Source organism: Didymella exigua, assembly GCF_010094145.1.
Source record: "Didymella exigua CBS 183.55 unplaced genomic scaffold M421scaffold_7, whole genome shotgun sequence".
In the NCBI taxonomy this organism is placed as follows: Eukaryota; Fungi; Ascomycota; class Dothideomycetes; order Pleosporales; family Didymellaceae; genus Didymella; species Didymella exigua.
The window spans coordinates 276,211-294,198 of NW_022984781.1; the positions used below are offsets into that span (position 1 = coordinate 276,211).

Sequence of the window (17,988 nt, forward strand, 5' to 3'; positions counted from 1 at the left end):
CCACAGAGGTGACACGAAGCGCTGGAGTGGACCGACACGCTGGCGCTTACTGTATCGCAGCTGTCCGTTTACCTATTCCTTCCAGCTCCCCCGCGTCAGCTCCTGTCACACAGCATCGCGCAGGCTATCCCTTTGCAGAGTACACATCACTTATCGATAGATCGTACATGCGCCTAATGCAGACCAACATCAGCAACTCATCTCAGCGACATCAAGTCGAGCAATGGTATAATGTTTAGCGATCTTGTTGTTTTGCTAGGCGAAACAAGCGTTGACGTGTAAACTATCGGTGGACTAGATTTGAAGCTACTGAACTGAATAGCACCCCCCGCTCCATGGATCGTGAACTCTCTAATTGTTGCGAAACACAATCACAAACATGCCTATTGCCCGATACATATGTCCTAAACCTTCGTCACCATCACAAACAAGACAACACTATGATCACAGTTGTGCCCATGGCTATTTTGCTACCAGATATGAGTCTCAGATTGCACCGATGAAGCTTCATCCAGCAGCATACTCGCTTCGTGCGTCTCCGCTCCTCGGCTGCAGCATCACACATGGCACCCCACATCACGGTCCACGTCACAGACACTTTCTTGCATGCAAGTCACATCTAGTGACAGCTCATGTACTCCACACCTGCACTAAGACTCAAGCTGCACATTGCAGACTCATCGCACCAGCGACCGCCTCGGGCGCGCCGGCCACGAACAAACAGACTCTGTAAACAATCGCGATCGAGTGGAGGGATGCGGAGCATGCCACGCGACGTCTGCTCTTCTGCTGCCCGTGCTTAGTCATGATTCTTGATTGTGTCTGAGCGCGATGCGGTGACAGGACATGGCTCGGTTCGGCGCTCATATCCTCAATAAAAATGCGACGACATGAACCGGACGCCCAGCATGCCTGCTAGCAAGTCTACATCGCATCAAGTTCCAGACTTTGACCAGGGCCTAGCACACGGCATCCAGTGCACGTTTATGCGCAGAGCAAACCCATGATGAAGGTGGATACTTAGCCACGCCTCCTCCCAGTTGACCGCCACAAAAGAGGTTGGGAAAGTGGGCAAACGCCCGTTCCTGCGTCGCCGACCGATGGAGAAGTGCTTGACCGCCATGCTCGGTCGTTAGTGACTGCGTGATTTTACGACCGCCTTTCTGGAGTACCGCGCTAGGATCGGACCCGTAGAGCCCCGCAGCAGGAGCGTTGAGAGCCGCAGTGGAGAATAACAAACGACAGCTGGCGAACGGAATCGAGTTTGCGGTGTGAGGGGTTGGTGGATGGGGCAGGGGAGTGGCAGCAGAGATGGAAGCGGTGATGATTGACACGATCGCGTACATGTGCACAGTGGAATGTCTAGATTTGGACAAAAGATAGTTTCATTGAACATAAATATTGCTACTTAAATCCGCAGCTTCCGCTTGGAAGCTCATCAAAGTAGAAGATACCTGAGACTGGTCAGCAAACTTGTCGTGAACATCGTGTGTCAACAGTTTATTGGTGGAATCGAATGTCAGGTCTCCAAAGTGATGTGATGTTCTTCAAGGGGTATGCAGAAGATTACAGCAGTACATTGTCTTCCTCATGTAGATGTGCAGCGCAGTGGGTAGGCGTGGACTTACGGACAATGCAATGCAACGTACGGAGCAAATGATGAAAGAGAGTCACTGGTATTGTATCGTCAGCAGATACTCTCTTGATACAACTTCTCATTCTGCTGAATGAAAGATCGCAGTCCACCAAATGTTTCAGTCTACGCGATGTCAGCTGCTGGTACTCTCAGTCTTCAGTGAGTGGAGCATACCTCATTAAATCAGATTTTTTAAAGTGATCAGAGCGACGCCAACCGTTACGAAGACGCCGCGTCACACAGTGTGAATATCAAATAATCATCATAGAAAAGATGGACCGGGAAAGAAGACAAGAGAATGCCGTACCTGCGCAACGATTGTTAGCAGGAGTCTAATACTTATCGTCTCACAACATGAGCACGGGGAGTGTGCAATCAGTGATGCTATATCAACAAGTACTTCCCCTTCCGACACCCACAGGTTTGTACGCCTGTTTTTAACGGATGTCGGTCAAAGAGTACGATCTGTCCGCCCGACGCATCGAGGGGTCTCATCAGGAAGGGAGGGTGGGTCCGACTTGGGAGATCGCGTCTGAGAGGGAGTGTGTACCTGAAGACAACTAGTCAGCTTCGAGCCTCGAATCAAATGTTGAACAGTTGACGGTGTTGAGCATAATCAGACAAGGCTGAAACTTAATTGCGTGATAAGATCGACATTGTATATTCAGGTCGAGGAATGCCTTTCCGTGTCACAGTATCATCACTATGCTGGGGGTGGGGATGGTGCAGGATATGTGGGTAGCCGTACCTTTTGAAAAATGATGTGCAGACGATGCTGCTCAAGCTTGCGCTGAGCGTGAAAGGAACAAGAGGAACTAAGACTCGGTTAGCAAACTTTTCAGAGCCAAGCATGGGAGCAAAAGCGCTGCCGAGGTGCGGGCATCATGGTAATTCTAGATATAGTAGTCCTTCATGAACTGATAGGAATTGGATTGTTCGTGTTTTGATAATCATCTGCGCGGGCGCGACTAGGGGGAGGAGCTTACCAAATACTACAGGCGGAAGCGCATCGCTGTGTTAGCAAACATCAACAAACGAGAACGCGCGCATGCAAAGCGCGATATATCCGAGTTTGTGGTTGTGGTGAGTGTTCTTTGCAGCAGCTGCTGAAAATTTAGTCTTGAGCAAAAGCGGGCCGGATATTTGTTTTGCCGTGCTGACTAACGCGTCCTCCACCAGCAGCACCGTGAGTAAATCGTTCTTTACTTGTACGTCTTCGAGCATTTTGTGAATCATGTCTCCTTTGTGATTCTGGCGCTGTTGATCTTCACAGTCGAGCTGATCAAAAAAGTCACTGCCAATCATCACGCTAGACAGTTTGGAAGCAACCTCGGAATCCTCATGTACGAGAAGAGCTTAATACTGTCTCCCATGACCTACGAAATTGGATGCATGTTCTGGGTAGACACTCACCTGCGCGGCTGTGATCAGTTTTGTGACAACACGAGAAACTCACAGCAAGCAAAATCCTAATCCCAGAGGCAACTTGCTCTCGAAGCACAGGAATCACCGGCGTCAATAGATACATCAAACCTCCTTTGTGCTCAGGGGGTTTGTTCGCCCAGCACTTCATCAATCGACATTTGCTTCATCCAACAGACGTTTTGTAGCCAGAAGACCATATACTGCCAACCACGATCTCAAGACGAGCCTCTACTGCTTAAGCTTCAACAACCCCTTCTTCTCAAGATACGCCACAATCTCAGCTACAGCTTCCTCGACGCTCTTCTGATCGCTCCTAATGTAGATCTCCGGGTTCTCGGGCGCCTCATACGGGCTGCTGATGCCAGTGAACTCAGGAATCTTGCCCGCGCGGGCAAGCTTGTAGAGACCCTTGGGGTCGCGGGCCTCGGCGACCTCGAGTGGCAGGTCGACGAAGACCTCGATGAACTCGAGCGGAGCGTCGTTGCCCTTGACTTCGGCGTGCAGGGCACGCGCGGTGGCGCGGTCCGCGGCGAAGGGCGAGATGAAGGATGTGATGGCGATTGTGGAGGAGTCGGCAAAGAGCTTTGCGACCTGGGGGTGAGTTAGTTGTTATTCCTGAGCACGCGCTCTTGCATTCGGCGAGAAGCAGCAGGGCCCGGGAGACCGTACCTCAGCAATACGCCTGATGTTCTCATTCCTGTCCTTCTCGCTAAACCCAAGGTCTTTGTTCAATCCAAAGCGCACGTTGTCGCCATCGAGACGGTAGGCAGCAAAGCCCAAGTGCAACAGGTGCTGCTCGAGCGCAGTTGCGATAGTCGACTTTCCAGACGCAGAGAGACCGGTAAACCAGATGGTGAAGCCGGGCTGCTTGCGGAATGTGTTGCGCTCCTCACGAGAAAGGGAAGGGTGCCATGTGATGTTGCTGGCGGCTGTCAGTAATCGTCGTCTTGGTTGAAGGCCCCAAAAATGGTGGGATGGTGGGGTTTCGCGGGGCACTCACGTCGCCATTTTGATGTGGTTTGAGAGGACTTGAATTCAACAAATTGAGGGAAGAGAGCAGAATGAACAAGCGACCAAGGATGAGGGCAGTTGCGTGCTTTTAGTCAGTCTGGCGTCCGACGAATGCCGATTCTGTTCATGGTGATTGCGTGCGTACCCAAATTCTCGACTCTAGTGCAGATGACGTGCCCGTGCCGACCCGCCATTGACTGGGGACGCGACAGCCCGTACCTCACAGCAACCTATCGCCCGAAACAACGTGGAGCATGTTTGCCGGACAAACGCAGAGACTGCACGACGGCGAGCATTTGTTAATGGCCTGGTCTACAACTGACAAGCAAAAGCATGTCTCTGGCAGCATCGAAGGCTAGACAACTACAATGCTTGAAATCCTGCATCTAGTTTCGCAATCAAGCACGCATTGTCAAATTGTGTGTGAAACAGAATTGAATTGCTCAAATGCCTTGGTTCTCCAACGTCGCTCGCAAAATGCTACCATGCTATCATAAATCTCATCAATGCCTTCGAGCCTAAAGCCTCCGGCAAGCCTGATTTTCCTCCGCAATTATTTGTAACCAGAACTTCTTCCGCCAAACGTGTATACATTAAGTAAAGTGAAGAAAGGGGTATGGGTATGCACGCGCGCGCCAAAGGAATAGACAACGGAGTCGTGGAAAAGGGTACCATGTGGCAAGCATGCTTTGGCGACATACCTGTCAGATGATCGAAGAAGAAAAGATCACCGGAAAATCCAGGCGTCGAAGAAACGTCGAATAATTACAACCATCACGGAAGTAGGTCGAGAATGGTGGCAAAATGACAGAGTGTATCGGGGTATGTAACGCCATATCCCAATGCGCCGCAAAGCGAACAGTGTACGGTGTGAACAATTTTGTGTCGTGAAGAGCCTAGAAGCAGTTCAAAGTGCCCTTCTTCTTGCTCTTCTTGTTGGCGTCATTGAGAGCGGCCATACGGGCTTCAAGATGCGCGCGTTCGGCCTCGACACGGAGACGAGCATTGCGCTCTTCCTCGACAGCCTGGAGAGAGTGACGCGCAGCATGTCGCTCCTTGCGCATGGCGCTGAGTTCCTCCTCGAGGCTAGCACACTTCTTCCTATACTGGTCCAGATCGCCCTTGGTCTTCTGGCTTGACGATTCGAGATCGGTCAGAGCATCTTCAAGTGTAGCTGTAAGCTGCTTCTCTGCGAACAAGTGTTTCTCGATGGTACGGATGCGAGCCTCCTGGTCCTCGACCAGCTGAGCATGTGCAATGTCTTTGCTCTGGTGGCGCGAAGCCGGCGGTGAAGGAGCATTGACCTGATTTGGCGGTGGGCTATTTGGAGGCAGAGGAGGTAGCGGAATTGCCGGTGGTGGGGAAGGCAACGACATGTTCAAGCTCTTACGAGCATTGGAGTTATTCGAGTTGGACCTCTGGAGATCCTCGCGAGGATCCACAGAGACCCGGCCAGAATTGCGCTTGACTTCCGCAAGTTGTTGCTCAAGACTGGCGATCTTGGCTCGAGACTCATCATAATCCTTCTCAAGCTGCTCGCGATGTACGATGACGCCCTGGAGTTCACGGGTGCGCTCCGTCTGAAGAGCAGACAGGCGGTTGTTGGTAGCCTCATGCTGGTCCCAGTTTTGGTTGAGCTGGTCTTCCAGCTCCTGGACGAGTCGTGAGCTCTTCCGCTCCTTGTCGCTAACACGCTCGAGTTCTTTGATGGTTTCAGTGTTGATGGCCTCGAACTCCGTCATGTTCTCCTTGAGGGTTGCGATGGTCTTGGAAGCGTCGGACAACTCCAATCGGGCTGCCTGAAGATCATCAAGAGCTTGGTCCATGCGTGTGGTGAGAGACTTGCGAGCCTCGACCAGCGACTCAACTTGAGACTGCACTTGAGTGACATCAATCTCGTGGTTTAGTGCGGTAGAGACTCCGTGCAGGAGGGTCTCCAACTCGTCCTTGGCCTTGGACAGATCGGTCTGAAGCACAGCGTTGGACTCCTTGTGCGTTGTAAGCTCGGAGGCCAATTTCTCTAGCTCGGCCGCGTGAGACTTCTGCAGAGAATCCATGCCCTGCTGATGGTAGTCGATGGCAGCCTTGTGCTCCTCGATCTGATGCTCCAGGTTGGCCACGAGAGACTTGTGAGTGTCTAGTTCCTTCTCAGTCAAGGCCCTGGCTTCTGCATCTTCCTCTATCTGCTTGATGATATTGGCATGGGACTGTTCAAGCTCAGCGAGGCGGGCAGCATTATTACCCGCGGTCGCTTTGTGCTCGTCAACCTGAGCTTGGAGAGCAGTGACGAGCTCAGCGTGCTTGATTCGTTCCTGATCCAGGGCAGCTGATGCCTCAGCACCCTTAGTATCTTCCAGCTCAGTCATACGGGCAGTGTGGTTTGCCTGGAGCTGTTCCATGGCTGACTCAAGCTCTCGGACTGTACTGAGGTGCTGCTTCTCAGAAGCCTTGGTGGCTTCAATTGCCTCAACGTGCTTCGACTGCCATTGTGCTGCCTCGTTTGTAAGACTAATCAGCTGTCGGTGACGTGTCGCGTCGTCCGTTATGTCACCCTCGGCAGTATCAGGCGCAGCGAGTGCCTCATCCGAGGACTCTGGTGATCTTGCTGAAGCTGTGAGCAGGGCAACTTGCTCTCGTAGCTCGGCCTCCCTCTTAGCATGGGAATTCTTAAGCTCGTGCATCTGCTCCTCGCTCTGCCTGATCTGATCCTGCATGGTAGCGACGATAGAGATGTCGAGGGGCGTAGAAGCTTTCAGACTGGATCGCTCCTTCGTCAAGCCACTGATCAGGGTCATCTTGCCTTCCATCTCCTTTCGTACGGATGCAACCTCATGCTCAAGCTCCTGAACCCTTTCGGATCGAGTAGTGAGTTCGGTCAAGATCGTGTTCAGGTTGTTCTCAAATGCCAGGGCAGGCTCCTCATCGAGCTTGTCAATAGCCAAGCCACGAAGCGAATTGACTGCACGGTTAGAACGGTCGTTCGAAAGTAATGCCTGGCTCGACTTCCGACGGATCATGTGGACCGAAGGAGAGCTTGGGCGTGCAGTGAGCTGGGCTTTGGTGACCTCAGACTTGAGCTCCTCCACGTAGTCCAATGCCTCCTGGTATTGCTCTTGGAGATCTGAGTAGTCTCGCTTCAGCTCTGCCACACGCTGCTCCTTGCTAGCATGCAACGTCTTCAGAGATTGCAGCTCCTGTATCAGTGTCGCCTTTGGAATCGAGTACCCACTCTCGGTGGAAGATGTCGACGACCGTCGGAGAGCAGCCTGTGCCTCGCCATCGTCAACATCCTCAGAGGTAGAAATGTTGCCAGATTCTGCCGAGAGTAATTCCGACGACAATGCACGCGATAATGCAGGTTGTCCAAGTTCCTTGTCGAGACCGTTGGTGGGGGCGCTGCCTAAAAAAGCTGATGAACGAGAGGAGCCATGACGAGCTTCGTCAACGGTATCTTGGAGCGAGGCCAGAGTGCGCAATGCCTCCTGGTACTTGCTCGCAAGCTTCTCGTAATCTTGCAGAGTTCCCTCATGCTCTACTCGCAGATCGAAGAGCTCTTGTGTGACGGAGTCGAGCTTGTCGTGGACAAACCTGGACTGCGCAGGGCTCGATGGTTCTTCCATGCCGGGCTCTGCAGTTAGGCCTGAGACAGAGGTCGTCCTGATTGAACGGCTGTCGTCCTGTACTGCCAGCTCGCCTTTGCCACTCGCAGCTCCCGCGGTAGCGGGGCGCTCGACATCGTCCTCTTCAGCAATAGCGTCAACGGCGGTGCTGAAGTGGCGAGTGCCTTCGAGAGGCTGGCCCCCGACAAAAACTCGCTTCTCGATGAATGGGTCGCTGGGAGCCCTGCTGTGCCCATTTGTTAAGACCTCCTCCGGTTTCACGTCTACCTGACGCACGGTATCGAGCTCATAGAGAAGGTTGTCCAGCTTTCCAATACTGCGCTGCCTCTCAACCACATGCTTAAGGCGCTCAATCTCTCGTGTCATGACCTCAACTTCTTGCTCGTTCTCAGCGAGGCGCTCTTCCAGGGTAGAAATATACTCCTCGCAACTAGACTCATTCTCTCTAGCTTTCTGCAGCTTCTCGCGCAATTCAGAGATAGTAGTGTCGGTCCTCTCAACGCCAGAGACGGAGTTGTCAATTTGGCGCTCCAGGGACTTGACGTAGTCCTCGTTACTGGCCTCGCGTTCGATGCCCTTCTGGATGCGGGCCTGCAGCTGGTGGGTTTGGCTCTCAAGCAAAGAGATGCGAGCCTCCCTCTCCAGGAGTTCGCTTTCCTGACCCGCCATCGATGTTCGAGTGTTTGAAAGAGATGCTTCTAAGGCCTGGATTGTTTTCTCGTACTCCAAAACAACATCCTCAACGGCATCTGCGAACGAGTTGGATCGCTTCAGGCGCTCAAGCGCAGACTCGCCTACCGTGTCTCGAAGGATGGGAGTTTCCGCGTCATGATCATCTCGTACTCTGGAGATCTCTGCAATGAGTTTAGAGTGACGGAGACTAAGAGCGGTGTAGTTCTCTTGGAAGTCGAGAAGCTGGTTTTGAAGCTCCATTTCGCGCTCATACTGCTGATTGGCGCGCTCGTTCGGATCAGTGTTGAGCCGTTCTGTGTTCTGGGAGATCCTCATCTGGTCTCTCAAGAACTGGACCTCATTGCGGAGACGTGCGATCGTTGCCTGCTTGTCGCTGTCGTCGTGGATCTGTTGAATCTGTGGCTTAATCTGGATCGCACGCGCACGTTGTGCGTACTGGACTGTGTTCAGCGATTCGCTAAGGTGGAACTCTGCCGGGTTGATGCACGCAATCATGTACGTGATGGCGTTTCCACCCAACGAGTCTTGAAGCAGGCGTGTAAGACGTGAGTCTCTGTAGGAGATGTGGGCGCTGTGGTGACGCGAGGACAGCTGAGAAATGACCTTGCCTAAGCTTGCCAAGCCAGCATTGATGGAGATACCCTCTCTTGCTCGCTCGCCCGATGCTTGTGTGTTTTTCAGCCGTTCACTTCCTGCCAGATCTACGAAATGCAGTTTGCTGTCGATTGTCACCAAGTTCTCGCCCGAGCCAGACATTGCCTCGAGAGGCACTGATCGACGCTTATCTTTCGTTGCGGTAGGCGCAGATGAACTCTTCTTCTGCACGAGATTTAGACTGAAGACAGCGTGCGAGCGCGAGGATTTTGCGTTTTGGGCGGTTGCATCGGTCTGGCGAATGGAAGAACCAAAGTTCAGGGCATTCAGCAGGTCGTCTACCGAGTTGATCGTGACTTGTGTGAGACCGGCAAGGATGATTCGGCCTCCAGGCTCCTCACGAATAGCCACCTCAGGACGCTGGGCGGACGGTACTGTGTCGGAGAGCAAGAGGTCACGGAGCTGCTCGTTGTATATCTATTTCTGTCAGCATCGTCAGTCTCACGGTGAACATCAGATTCTCACCTCAACGTAGGTCGCCGTGAGCTGCCAATTTTTCTTGCTGGGAGGCTTGCTGGAGAAGTTGTGAGAACTCATGCTGGAGACACGAGAATTGGGACGGCGGATGCCAGAGCCGGGTGCGCGGATGCTAGGACCTTCGAGTTTCTCGTAGAGGAGTGCAGCTGCGCGGGGGATGATGCCCATGACCTGTACATCGCCCTGGTCGCCGGGACCTGTCGTTCCCATGGTGTAGGATTTCCCGGCACCGGATTGACCATAGGCCAGAATCGAAACATTGTATCCCTCTACAAATGAGTTGACGCTGTCCGTGACATACTCGAACACGCCCTCTTGGTCGACCTCTTCGCCGAAAACGCGGTCAAACACGAAGACCTTCCGGCCGCCCGCAGCTGGATCGACAGCGAGACTCGAGGGCGAGGTGACATGGCAACGCGGAGAGCGGAATCGTTGGGGTATCAAATCAAATCCTGGGTCGTCCTGCTTGAGTGGAGGGCGCACGCGCACAGCTGTAATGGGGATTGTTAGGCATGTTTGTTTGCGGGGAAAGTTAGGGAAAGCGCTGCCCACATACCGACTTTGACCGCCGTCTTGCTCTCGTCGTCTGAAGCACGGCTCCCTCCCACTTTGCTGCTCATGCTTAGGCGGCTGGAGCTGCGATTCGGACGAATCATCGCGCTCATAGGCCGCTTACCGCGCGCTGGCGGCGAGGTCGGCGGAGACTCCATGGTGTTGCGGCCACGGCAGCGCCGTTCGTCGAGGCAAGGTGCGGCGTCGCTGTGTAACCGGATGGTCGCAGGGCAATTACGTGTCGAAAGTGGAGTTCAAGGGCAGCAGAGCCAAGAGGCGGTGATAATGGCGAGTGGAGGCAGCGCGGATTGGCATGGGACAGGTGAAGGTGCGCGTAACTGATCCCTCCGTTGCAGCAACGCGCAAACTGTAAGAGTGACGCACGAGCTTCAGCGCAAGAAATCACTTAGTGAAGCGGACAGTCGAGGCTGGACACACTGGACACTAGAATTATTCTCTGAACAGCGCCGCGAGACCCAACTGCACCCCTGGCCGTGGCGGGATGTAGCTCTCCAGGGGAAGGCACCATTCGGGCGCACCTTCCCTGTCTCATGCAGGGCCTGGCGCGCTTGTTGGACTTCGAACAAGCCACACCCACGCTTCTTCGATGCTGTCCACGACTCCACTCCGGCGTTGCCATCACATTTACGGCTGTCGCAGCCGTTATGCAACGCGCGCCCTTGCCCTATGCACGCGCATCTTTGCGTGTCTCCCGGAGCAACACCACTTCTCCTTCACCTGGAAGTTGTGCTGAGCGGCTGTGCCTTGACGTGTCCGCAATTGTTCAACGTCACCTGCGCGGGCGGAGCCAAATTGTGGAACGCATAGTGGCCGGGCATAACTTTGACTCTCTCGTCATCTGGCGTCTGCTGGAGCCTGGAGGACCTTTCGCCTGTAATCCGTTCTCACCAGAGCACGGTGCCTGCTACTGCCTGACGATCCCAACGCCGTTCCACGCACTAGGCTGTATGTGCCGTAGGCCTCCCAGAGGGAGATCGTGTTTCATGATAACGTTTGTCTCCAACGGCGAGGCGAGGTCTCCTTTTCCGGCCGAACGGAGTCATGGACAGAGCACAATTCGGTCCCTTTTGGAGCGCTTGGAGGTGACACAACGTAGAAGGTACCTGTTGTCTTAGCTTCGTACAGCTCGCTTCGTCCTAATCTCGAATTGAAGCCGGGCATTTCAAAAGTAGTCTCTCATCTTGTTTCGGACGAATCACACGTGTCGCCATGCACAGAGCTGCACCCCACCATGCCTGATTGGCTGCTACCCAACCTCCATGTGAACGGCGCCTCTGAAAACCCGTGGTTCATATGCCTTTCCATCGACAATTAAAGACGGCAGTTTGTAAGCGACTCTAGCTCTAAAGTATGCAGTCACCAAGCAGGACAAATTCCTGATACCAACACGTCTCCAGCAGTCGCAAAAAGGATGAACATAAGCCTACTGTGACTGCCAAGATACACGACCTCGAGATCAAAGTAAGGAGCGCTTCTTCAGCCTGCCTCGGCTCGTCCTGCCGACAATATGCCAATTCTTCTGGAAAAAAAAAGGAGGATGTGGAAAGCGCGCTCGCTAGGAGCTGCACCAAGCTTGTGAGAAGATGGTGCAATAGACCGGCCGATCCAGTGGCATCAAGCCTAGCTCGCATCTACGACAACTTCAGGTAAGGCCGTCTGCACCTCCTGCGCTACAGACCAAAGAAGACCTGTACGAGATCACGGACGTTCCTTCCATCGAGCACCGCCATCGACAACGTGCCGGCAACGTGGTGAGCTGCCCTCGTGTATATGCTACGCTTTCGACGCTCATCATGCCCACTTGTGTGCCTACCTCTGGACCAGGACTCGGCGAGGACAGCAGAACAAAAAAAATGTCGTCGACATTAGATCAGTAAACTCTATTGAGAATTCCTTGCTTTGAAGCCTCGCTGCAACTGGTACCTAACAAGCGGGGTGAATGTCTTGCATCAAACCCTATCATTGACGCCGTTTACGGGGGATTGGGAAAGTGGACGACACCAGGTAATGACTCTGCATGTCCGGCCCTATTCCGCTGACTTCCGCGTGCCAAATACCCTGTGACGTCGCAGTAGCCTCTTCTCTAAGGTGGGCTAATATCGACTACATCTTCGCCAGACAACTACCCCACCGAACAAGCTATCGCCGGGATCTCGGGCGAACGTTGCGGCACCCGTGTTCGATTGAGTGTTCGAGACAGCCAGAGCAACTGCCAAGCTGTTCACGTCAACTGATAGCATCGACACCATCAAGCAGTAAACCGAGGTGCCTTGCAAGGTGACCATATCTTCCTGCACCAAGAAGAACGACATTGAGACTAAGCACATCCGTCAGGCAGGACCATAGCTCAGCAACGGTCAGTCAGGCGAATTTTGGGGTGGGCTAAGTCATGCAGCGTTTCCCGATCTACCTCAAGCTCCACCATCGATACTACATCTGCAGCTAGAAAAACCTTCTGAGAAGCCTTCCATGATCACCCGCTTTCCCAATGCACCAATCAGCGTTGCCAACTGGACGTATACGGCTACGGTAAGGGTCAATTCCGTAACCTACGGCAATTATAGGCAACCGTAGCGTCCCGATACCTACGTAGCATGGGTGGCATACGAACAGTAGGCGTAGATAGCCGTAACTGGCGTAGTACTGCAGTATTGCTGTGCACGTGACAAAGCTAAAAAGCAAAAAGAATTAAAAAAGTGCTCAGGGTGTATTTTGAACTTGTAAAAGTACGAAGTAATACTATTGTTACTGCTATAAAGGTAGGCATTAGCACAAAAGAGATAACAGACTCTATTTCTAGCTTTACAAACCTAATGATTATACTTTAGAACAAACACTAAATTTTAGCACAGTACTGCCGTACTGCGCCTCAATCTACACCTACTCCCTTCCCTGTACGGCTACGGCTCATTATAATTACCGCTGCTCACCGTAGCCGTAGATTCCAGTACTACGTCTATTTGGCAACGCTGGCACCAATACATCGATACTGCTTCACCCTACGTTCTGCAACTATTCACAATATGTATTGCATGATGATGTGCGAATGATCAAGGATATATCAAGCCAAGAACGATTCTCATGCGATTGCGATGAGCTCTGGGCAGTCACATTAGTTGCATACAAGTCTGCTCGTCTACAAACTTCGCGCAGCGGTACACAACATCTGCACTTGATCATGAGCGAGCACGGCTGATTCCCCACGTGCCTTTCTCAATACCTTCGCGGTGATAACGCAACTTATCCCCAACACCGTTACGAGACGTCAAGCTGTCACTTCGTCGATCATGAACACTGCAGCCAGAGCGGGTCAGCAAGGTCAGCCATTGTCCCACCCATGTCCCAATCGGCTTCGTTCCACATATCTTACATACCAGCGAATGGAGTTCTGTTCGCTTAAATTAGAGTGCGAATGAATATGCATGGACTGCCGAGCGAGCTCAACTCGGCTTGATAAGCCACTTCTCAGTTCACTTCATTGCAGCAGCCGCTTGAGCAAAGATACGTGCCAGCACATCACGAGAAGCGAGTACTCGGCAACACAGTCTACAAGCCATAAGCATACTTCATCTGAGCTGAACACTCCCGTCGATCATAGTAAGCATATCCATATCCCGAGTTTTGTTGCTCGGAATCATCACAAACAGATGATCCGCATCCGCACCATCATACGCAAATTATACAACATAACTACATTCCTGCGCAAATATTGCACCGCATGTCGTCCAACGGCTACATTAGCGTCCTGCAATAACGTCCTTGATATAGCAGACATGTGTGTTCCATCGATTATCCCCGCCTGCCGACGCCAACAACGTCGCGCTACGTTCTCTGAGGTGGCGATCTAAGCCACCAGATCTGGGATCAAGGTCATGCACGCTTTGCGGCGCGCATAGCGCTGACTATGGCACGGTGCTTAGCTTGTGGCTGATAGTCGGTTCAATGATAGGATAGGTTGCTGGAGGGGTGCAAGGGAAGTGACGAGGCTAGATGAGGCAGCGAATCAATTTTCTTGGCTTGACGACATGACAGTGTTCGCAATGTCTCGTTTCCATATCGGCCCGTGCAGTGTGTGGTGTGTGGTGTGTGTAGAGACGATGAGATATGGTATTATACGCTACAAAAAGCTCGCTAAGATAAGATACATAAGAAGACATCTCCTACTCTCGCATCACATGAGGTCCAGATCTCACAGATCCAGATCCTTTTCCTCCTCTGCGCAGCCCGCGCTACCTAAGAATGGCCGTACACAAGAAGAATTCGTGGGGTGGGAAACGTGTAGATCGAACGTGTGATCAAGGACAGTAAGAACGTGAGTTCGCCCCTTTTGACGCCGACGCCTGCGCCAAAGGAAAGGCAATGCAAATGTGGGGTGGCGAGAAGCCGAAGTGCCAGATGGCGTTGCCATGAGGCAGTGGTGAGGTTAAGACTGTCCCGCCACCAACCTAAGCGGAAGCTTAGGCATTATGAGGTCAGGGATCAGGTATGAGGCTAGTTGAGCCAGCTGAGAGATCGTCGCACATAAGCCGTGCGGGTCTACCGCACATGCTGCCGCGAACTCTGGCGCGAGCGGGGGAGAGGGGTGGCGTACTTGGACACGGGCAGGTCGGAGTACGAGTTGTTGTCCTCGAAGGCCTCATCCTCGACGATGCGAGTGGGGACATCAAGGACATCGTGCGTTCGGTGCTGCAGGCTCGACCGATCTGGCGTTGTCGAGGCGCTCGTCATAGACATCGATGTGCTTGATCGGTGGCTCAGATCAGGAGTGGGAGGGATGCTGGAGCCACGACCAGGGCGCAGCATGTCCTCATCACCGTACTCGCTGCCGATCGTCGACTGCGTGCGGCCGTCAACTGTCGACTGCTGGCCAAGGCTGGCGCGGCGCTCACTGTTGTTGTCGCCGTCCTCAGTGTCGGCGCGCTGGGCGAGCTGAAGGCCCTCGACAGCGGCGGCGCACTGCTCGGAGATGTTGCGGATGATGTATGCAATTGCGTCGGTCTTGTCGCGGAGCACGCGGTCGGCAACGTCGACCATGGATTGGTTGGAGAAACGCTTCGAGTTGCGCGCTGGAGAGTTGTGTAAGCGGTGTTCCATGTCGGGTGTGACGTCCTCGCCCTCGAGATGCGTACCGTTTGCGGTGCTTGATCTTGAGCCAGCCTGGCTGTCGATACCAGAAACGCCGCGAATGGTGCCAACCTCTGACCTGTCCTTCCTGGGCGTCTGAGGTGCCTCAGAATCATGGAACTCGTCCTCTTCATCCTCCTCCTCAACGTCCTCGGGGAAACCCTCCGCCATGTAGTTGTTCATGTCATCCTGGTTCAGAGACTTGACAATGTGTTCCATGTGGTGGGTCTGACCCTCGATAAGAGCACGAAGGTGGAGGACAACGCGCTGAGTCTCATCACGCTGTCGAACGAGTGCAGAGTTGGTGTGCTGAAGTGCAGAAAGATCCTTCTTGTTCCTCTGCCTCTCGCGCTCGAGCTCTTCAGCGATCTCCTGCTGAAGGACAAGAGCTTCCAGAGCATCGTCACGCTGCTTTTCAGTTCCAGAGAGGCGAACTGTGAGACGTGCGGCATCATCCTTCTGCTGGTCAATGAGACTTGTGAGGCGACGATTTTCGCGTTTGTGGTTCTCGATTTTGATCTTGAGCTCCTGGGTCTCCTTTGTAAGCTGCTCGGCAAACGTCTGAAACTTGAGGAATTGCTGCTTCCAGCTCTCAAGCTCCTCGACCAGGAAGTTGTTGCGCTTGGAGACCTTGGAAAGCTCCGTGTCCATGCGACCCTTAAGATTGATGAAGTCCTGCCAAGCCTCCTGAGCGTCACGAGAGTACTGATTGCGCTCGCGAACAATCTCATTGAGGTGGCGCATGGAGACCTTGGTCATCAGTGGTTTCTTGACAGATCCACCAAAGATCGCCTTCATCCCACTGTTGCGGCCCTGTAATACATCATTAGCTATCGATTATGTTGTGATTGCGATTCGTTGAGTACTCACGAGCTTCTCACACACGTGGTCCATGATGGACATTACCGCATCCTGGTTCCACCACTCTGGGTCCTGAATGCTCTCAACCTCACCGCGCATGACGATGATCTGACCGGCAGGGATCAGCTTGCCGCCACCGTAAGCAGATCGCAGATGCTGTGGGACACCGGTCGGCGACACTTCGCCGTTGAGAGCCTGCGTGAGACGCTGAATCATCTTGGTCCTCTGTCCAGCTGTCAGGGCGGTCGGCGGGCTCGAAGTCAGCACGAAGTTTCGGTCCAGGTCCACTACAAGGGCATCGTTTGGTGCGGTGAATAACGATCGACATTCCGACGTTACACCGAGGATGTATGGTCCCGGTTCTTGTACGAGGTCCTTGACGTGACGCGCATGCACGACAGGTACGTACAGACCGCTCCACTCATACACCCGAACGCAATATCGCACCGTTTCAGCTGCGATGGTGAGCACTGCGGGGTAGTGGCTGGTGAAGATGATTCGTCGTGTTGGCGATACTGCGGCCTCAATTACGCCTACGATGTTGGGAATTGAGAGACAGGTGAACAGCGGCCACATGGCAAAATTTTGAAAACCGGTCGGTGAAGAGGGGAATTGGTAGCACAGCGCGTAATCCTTCATGTCAATGCGGACTAGGTCGTTCAGTCGTGGCGCGGGGAAGCTCAGTATGCGAGATACCTCCTCAGCGTGAAACAGATTGGTAGCCTTGTTCCAGTGGATCCACATCCCTCGAAGGTAGTCGCCGAGCAGGTTGTACAAGGGATACCTCGAGAGGAAACTCAGGCAGTACGGAATCCAGTAGGTCTCGTCAGGGCTGTCGAAGAAATCCGGCTCGGTGCGCTTGCGCAGATCACGAATCGTCTCGGCTCTCTTCTCATCGGCACGAGACCAAACACGAAGGGCAATGCCGTAAAGAGTGTGCGACGAATCTTGCTGGAGAACAAAGGAGTGATGCACGCAATGGGGCTGGCTTCGTCCGGTGCAAATCTCGACATCGTGGGGGAAACAGGCCTATAATGTGATCAGAACATGCTCAGCACAGCATTCGTGATGTAAACATACTCGCATCGCAGCATGGAGAGACCTCGCAATCTCGTTATCCTGCTCCAATCTCGGACTGCTACCCAAGATCTCTGGCAGCCAGAAAGTGCCCACTGCGCCTTTCATGTGCCCAATCTTGCCCTGCGCTGGTGCTGGTGCCTTCACCCATTGCGACGGCTCCCGGCCAACACCACATACCATGTACGCATGGGTTAATGTCTTGGGGGTGCGGGCACCCTGTTTGACATTCAAAGTTGACGGAAGCGGCTGGGTGATTCGCGAGTGGAGAGAAGACGTCCGGCTGGGAATAATGAGACTGTGGTCGGTATTGTCCCTTGTAGGAGGACGATCGTCGCGGGTGCGAGGACGCAGGGTCAAAGAAGGTGCCATTGTTAGAATGTGTTCCGTTGGTACCGAATCGATCGCGCGAAAAGTCTCTTGGTGACGTCCAGAGGGTCCAAGACTAGGTGGTACTATAATGACAGAGAGAACATCCGAAGATATCGTGAAGCTTCAAGAGGGCATGTGATGGGATTCAAACACAATGACAGCAACTCGACGAACTGTCTGGTGGCCGAAAGCTCCGAGTCACCTTGCTGCGGGATTGCAGTGAGGAGTGCTGCAGCAAGGGGAACTCGATGAGGCGGCTGGCTTCTTTTGGGGACCTGCGGCGCCCTCGAAGCTCGGGCTGGAGCTTGGGGAAGAACCACCCGAACGCTAGCATGGGTGGGCTTCACAAGTCTCGGTTGAGGAAATGAGGACATGTTCCCTACCAATCTGCATTTGAAGGTCTCCACCTCCGAGCATGGTCTGATCAGGGGCGTGCGCGCCGCCCAGCCATGGGCGTCTTCTCTC

At 53.4% G+C, this 17,988-nt stretch overlaps 4 protein-coding genes across 4 annotated transcripts; all 4 read right to left on the reverse strand.

Annotated features, from left to right (window-relative positions):
• Positions 1–2,943: 2,943 nt before the first annotated feature.
• Positions 2,944–4,225, reverse strand: M421DRAFT_418227 (adenylyl-sulfate kinase). Its single transcript, XM_033591706.1, has 3 exons — positions 4,062–4,225; positions 3,731–3,983; positions 2,944–3,652 (listed from the first exon to the last, which is right to left on the reverse strand). The coding sequence occupies exons 1-3, from the start codon at positions 4,067–4,069 to the stop codon at positions 3,290–3,292; spliced, it is 624 nt and encodes a 207-aa protein (XP_033450991.1). The 5' UTR covers positions 4,070–4,225; the 3' UTR covers positions 2,944–3,289.
• A 264-nt stretch (positions 4,226–4,489) lies between these two features.
• Positions 4,490–4,869, reverse strand: M421DRAFT_357946 (uncharacterized protein). The gene has a single exon (XM_033589639.1). The coding sequence runs from the start codon at positions 4,769–4,771 to the stop codon at positions 4,553–4,555; it is 219 nt and encodes a 72-aa protein (XP_033450992.1). The 5' UTR covers positions 4,772–4,869; the 3' UTR covers positions 4,490–4,552.
• On the reverse strand, positions 4,490–10,549 carry M421DRAFT_418228 (kinesin-domain-containing protein). Its single transcript, XM_033591707.1, has 3 exons — positions 10,073–10,549; positions 9,505–10,007; positions 4,490–9,456 (listed from the first exon to the last, which is right to left on the reverse strand). Exons 1-3 carry the CDS (start codon positions 10,224–10,226, stop codon positions 4,969–4,971), a joined length of 5,145 nt encoding a protein of 1,714 aa, XP_033450993.1. The 5' UTR covers positions 10,227–10,549; the 3' UTR covers positions 4,490–4,968.
• Positions 10,550–14,177: 3,628 nt separating this feature from the next.
• Positions 14,178–17,782, reverse strand: M421DRAFT_418229 (uncharacterized protein). Its single transcript, XM_033591708.1, has 3 exons — positions 17,155–17,782; positions 16,084–17,103; positions 14,178–16,026 (listed from the first exon to the last, which is right to left on the reverse strand). The coding sequence occupies exons 1-3, from the start codon at positions 17,521–17,523 to the stop codon at positions 14,626–14,628; spliced, it is 2,790 nt and encodes a 929-aa protein (XP_033450994.1). The 5' UTR covers positions 17,524–17,782; the 3' UTR covers positions 14,178–14,625.
• Between the last annotated feature and the right edge of the window lie 206 nt (positions 17,783–17,988).

Coding starts and splice junctions, on each gene's coding strand:
- M421DRAFT_357946 (XM_033589639.1), bottom strand. CDS start 4,771: ATGTCGCCAAAGCATGCTTGCCACATGGTACCCTTTTCCACGACTCCG.
- M421DRAFT_418227 (XM_033591706.1), bottom strand. Junction 3,653..3,730: donor ACATCAGGCGTATTGCTGAG/GTACGGTCTCCC, acceptor ACTCACCCCCAG/GTCGCAAAGCTCTTTGCCGA.
- M421DRAFT_418228 (XM_033591707.1), bottom strand. CDS start 10,226: ATGGAGTCTCCGCCGACCTCGCCGCCAGCGCGCGGTAAGCGGCCTATG. Junction 10,008..10,072: donor CAAGACGGCGGTCAAAGTCG/GTATGTGGGCAG, acceptor TCCCCATTACAG/CTGTGCGCGTGCGCCCTCCA. Junction 9,457..9,504: donor TCACGGCGACCTACGTTGAG/GTGAGAATCTGA, acceptor TGACAGAAATAG/ATATACAACGAGCAGCTCCG.
- M421DRAFT_418229 (XM_033591708.1), bottom strand. CDS start 17,523: ATGGCACCTTCTTTGACCCTGCGTCCTCGCACCCGCGACGATCGTCCT. Junction 17,104..17,154: donor CTCTCCATGCTGCGATGCGA/GTATGTTTACAT, acceptor ATCACATTATAG/GCCTGTTTCCCCCACGATGT. Junction 16,027..16,083: donor ACCACGTGTGTGAGAAGCTC/GTGAGTACTCAA, acceptor GATGTATTACAG/GGCCGCAACAGTGGGATGAA.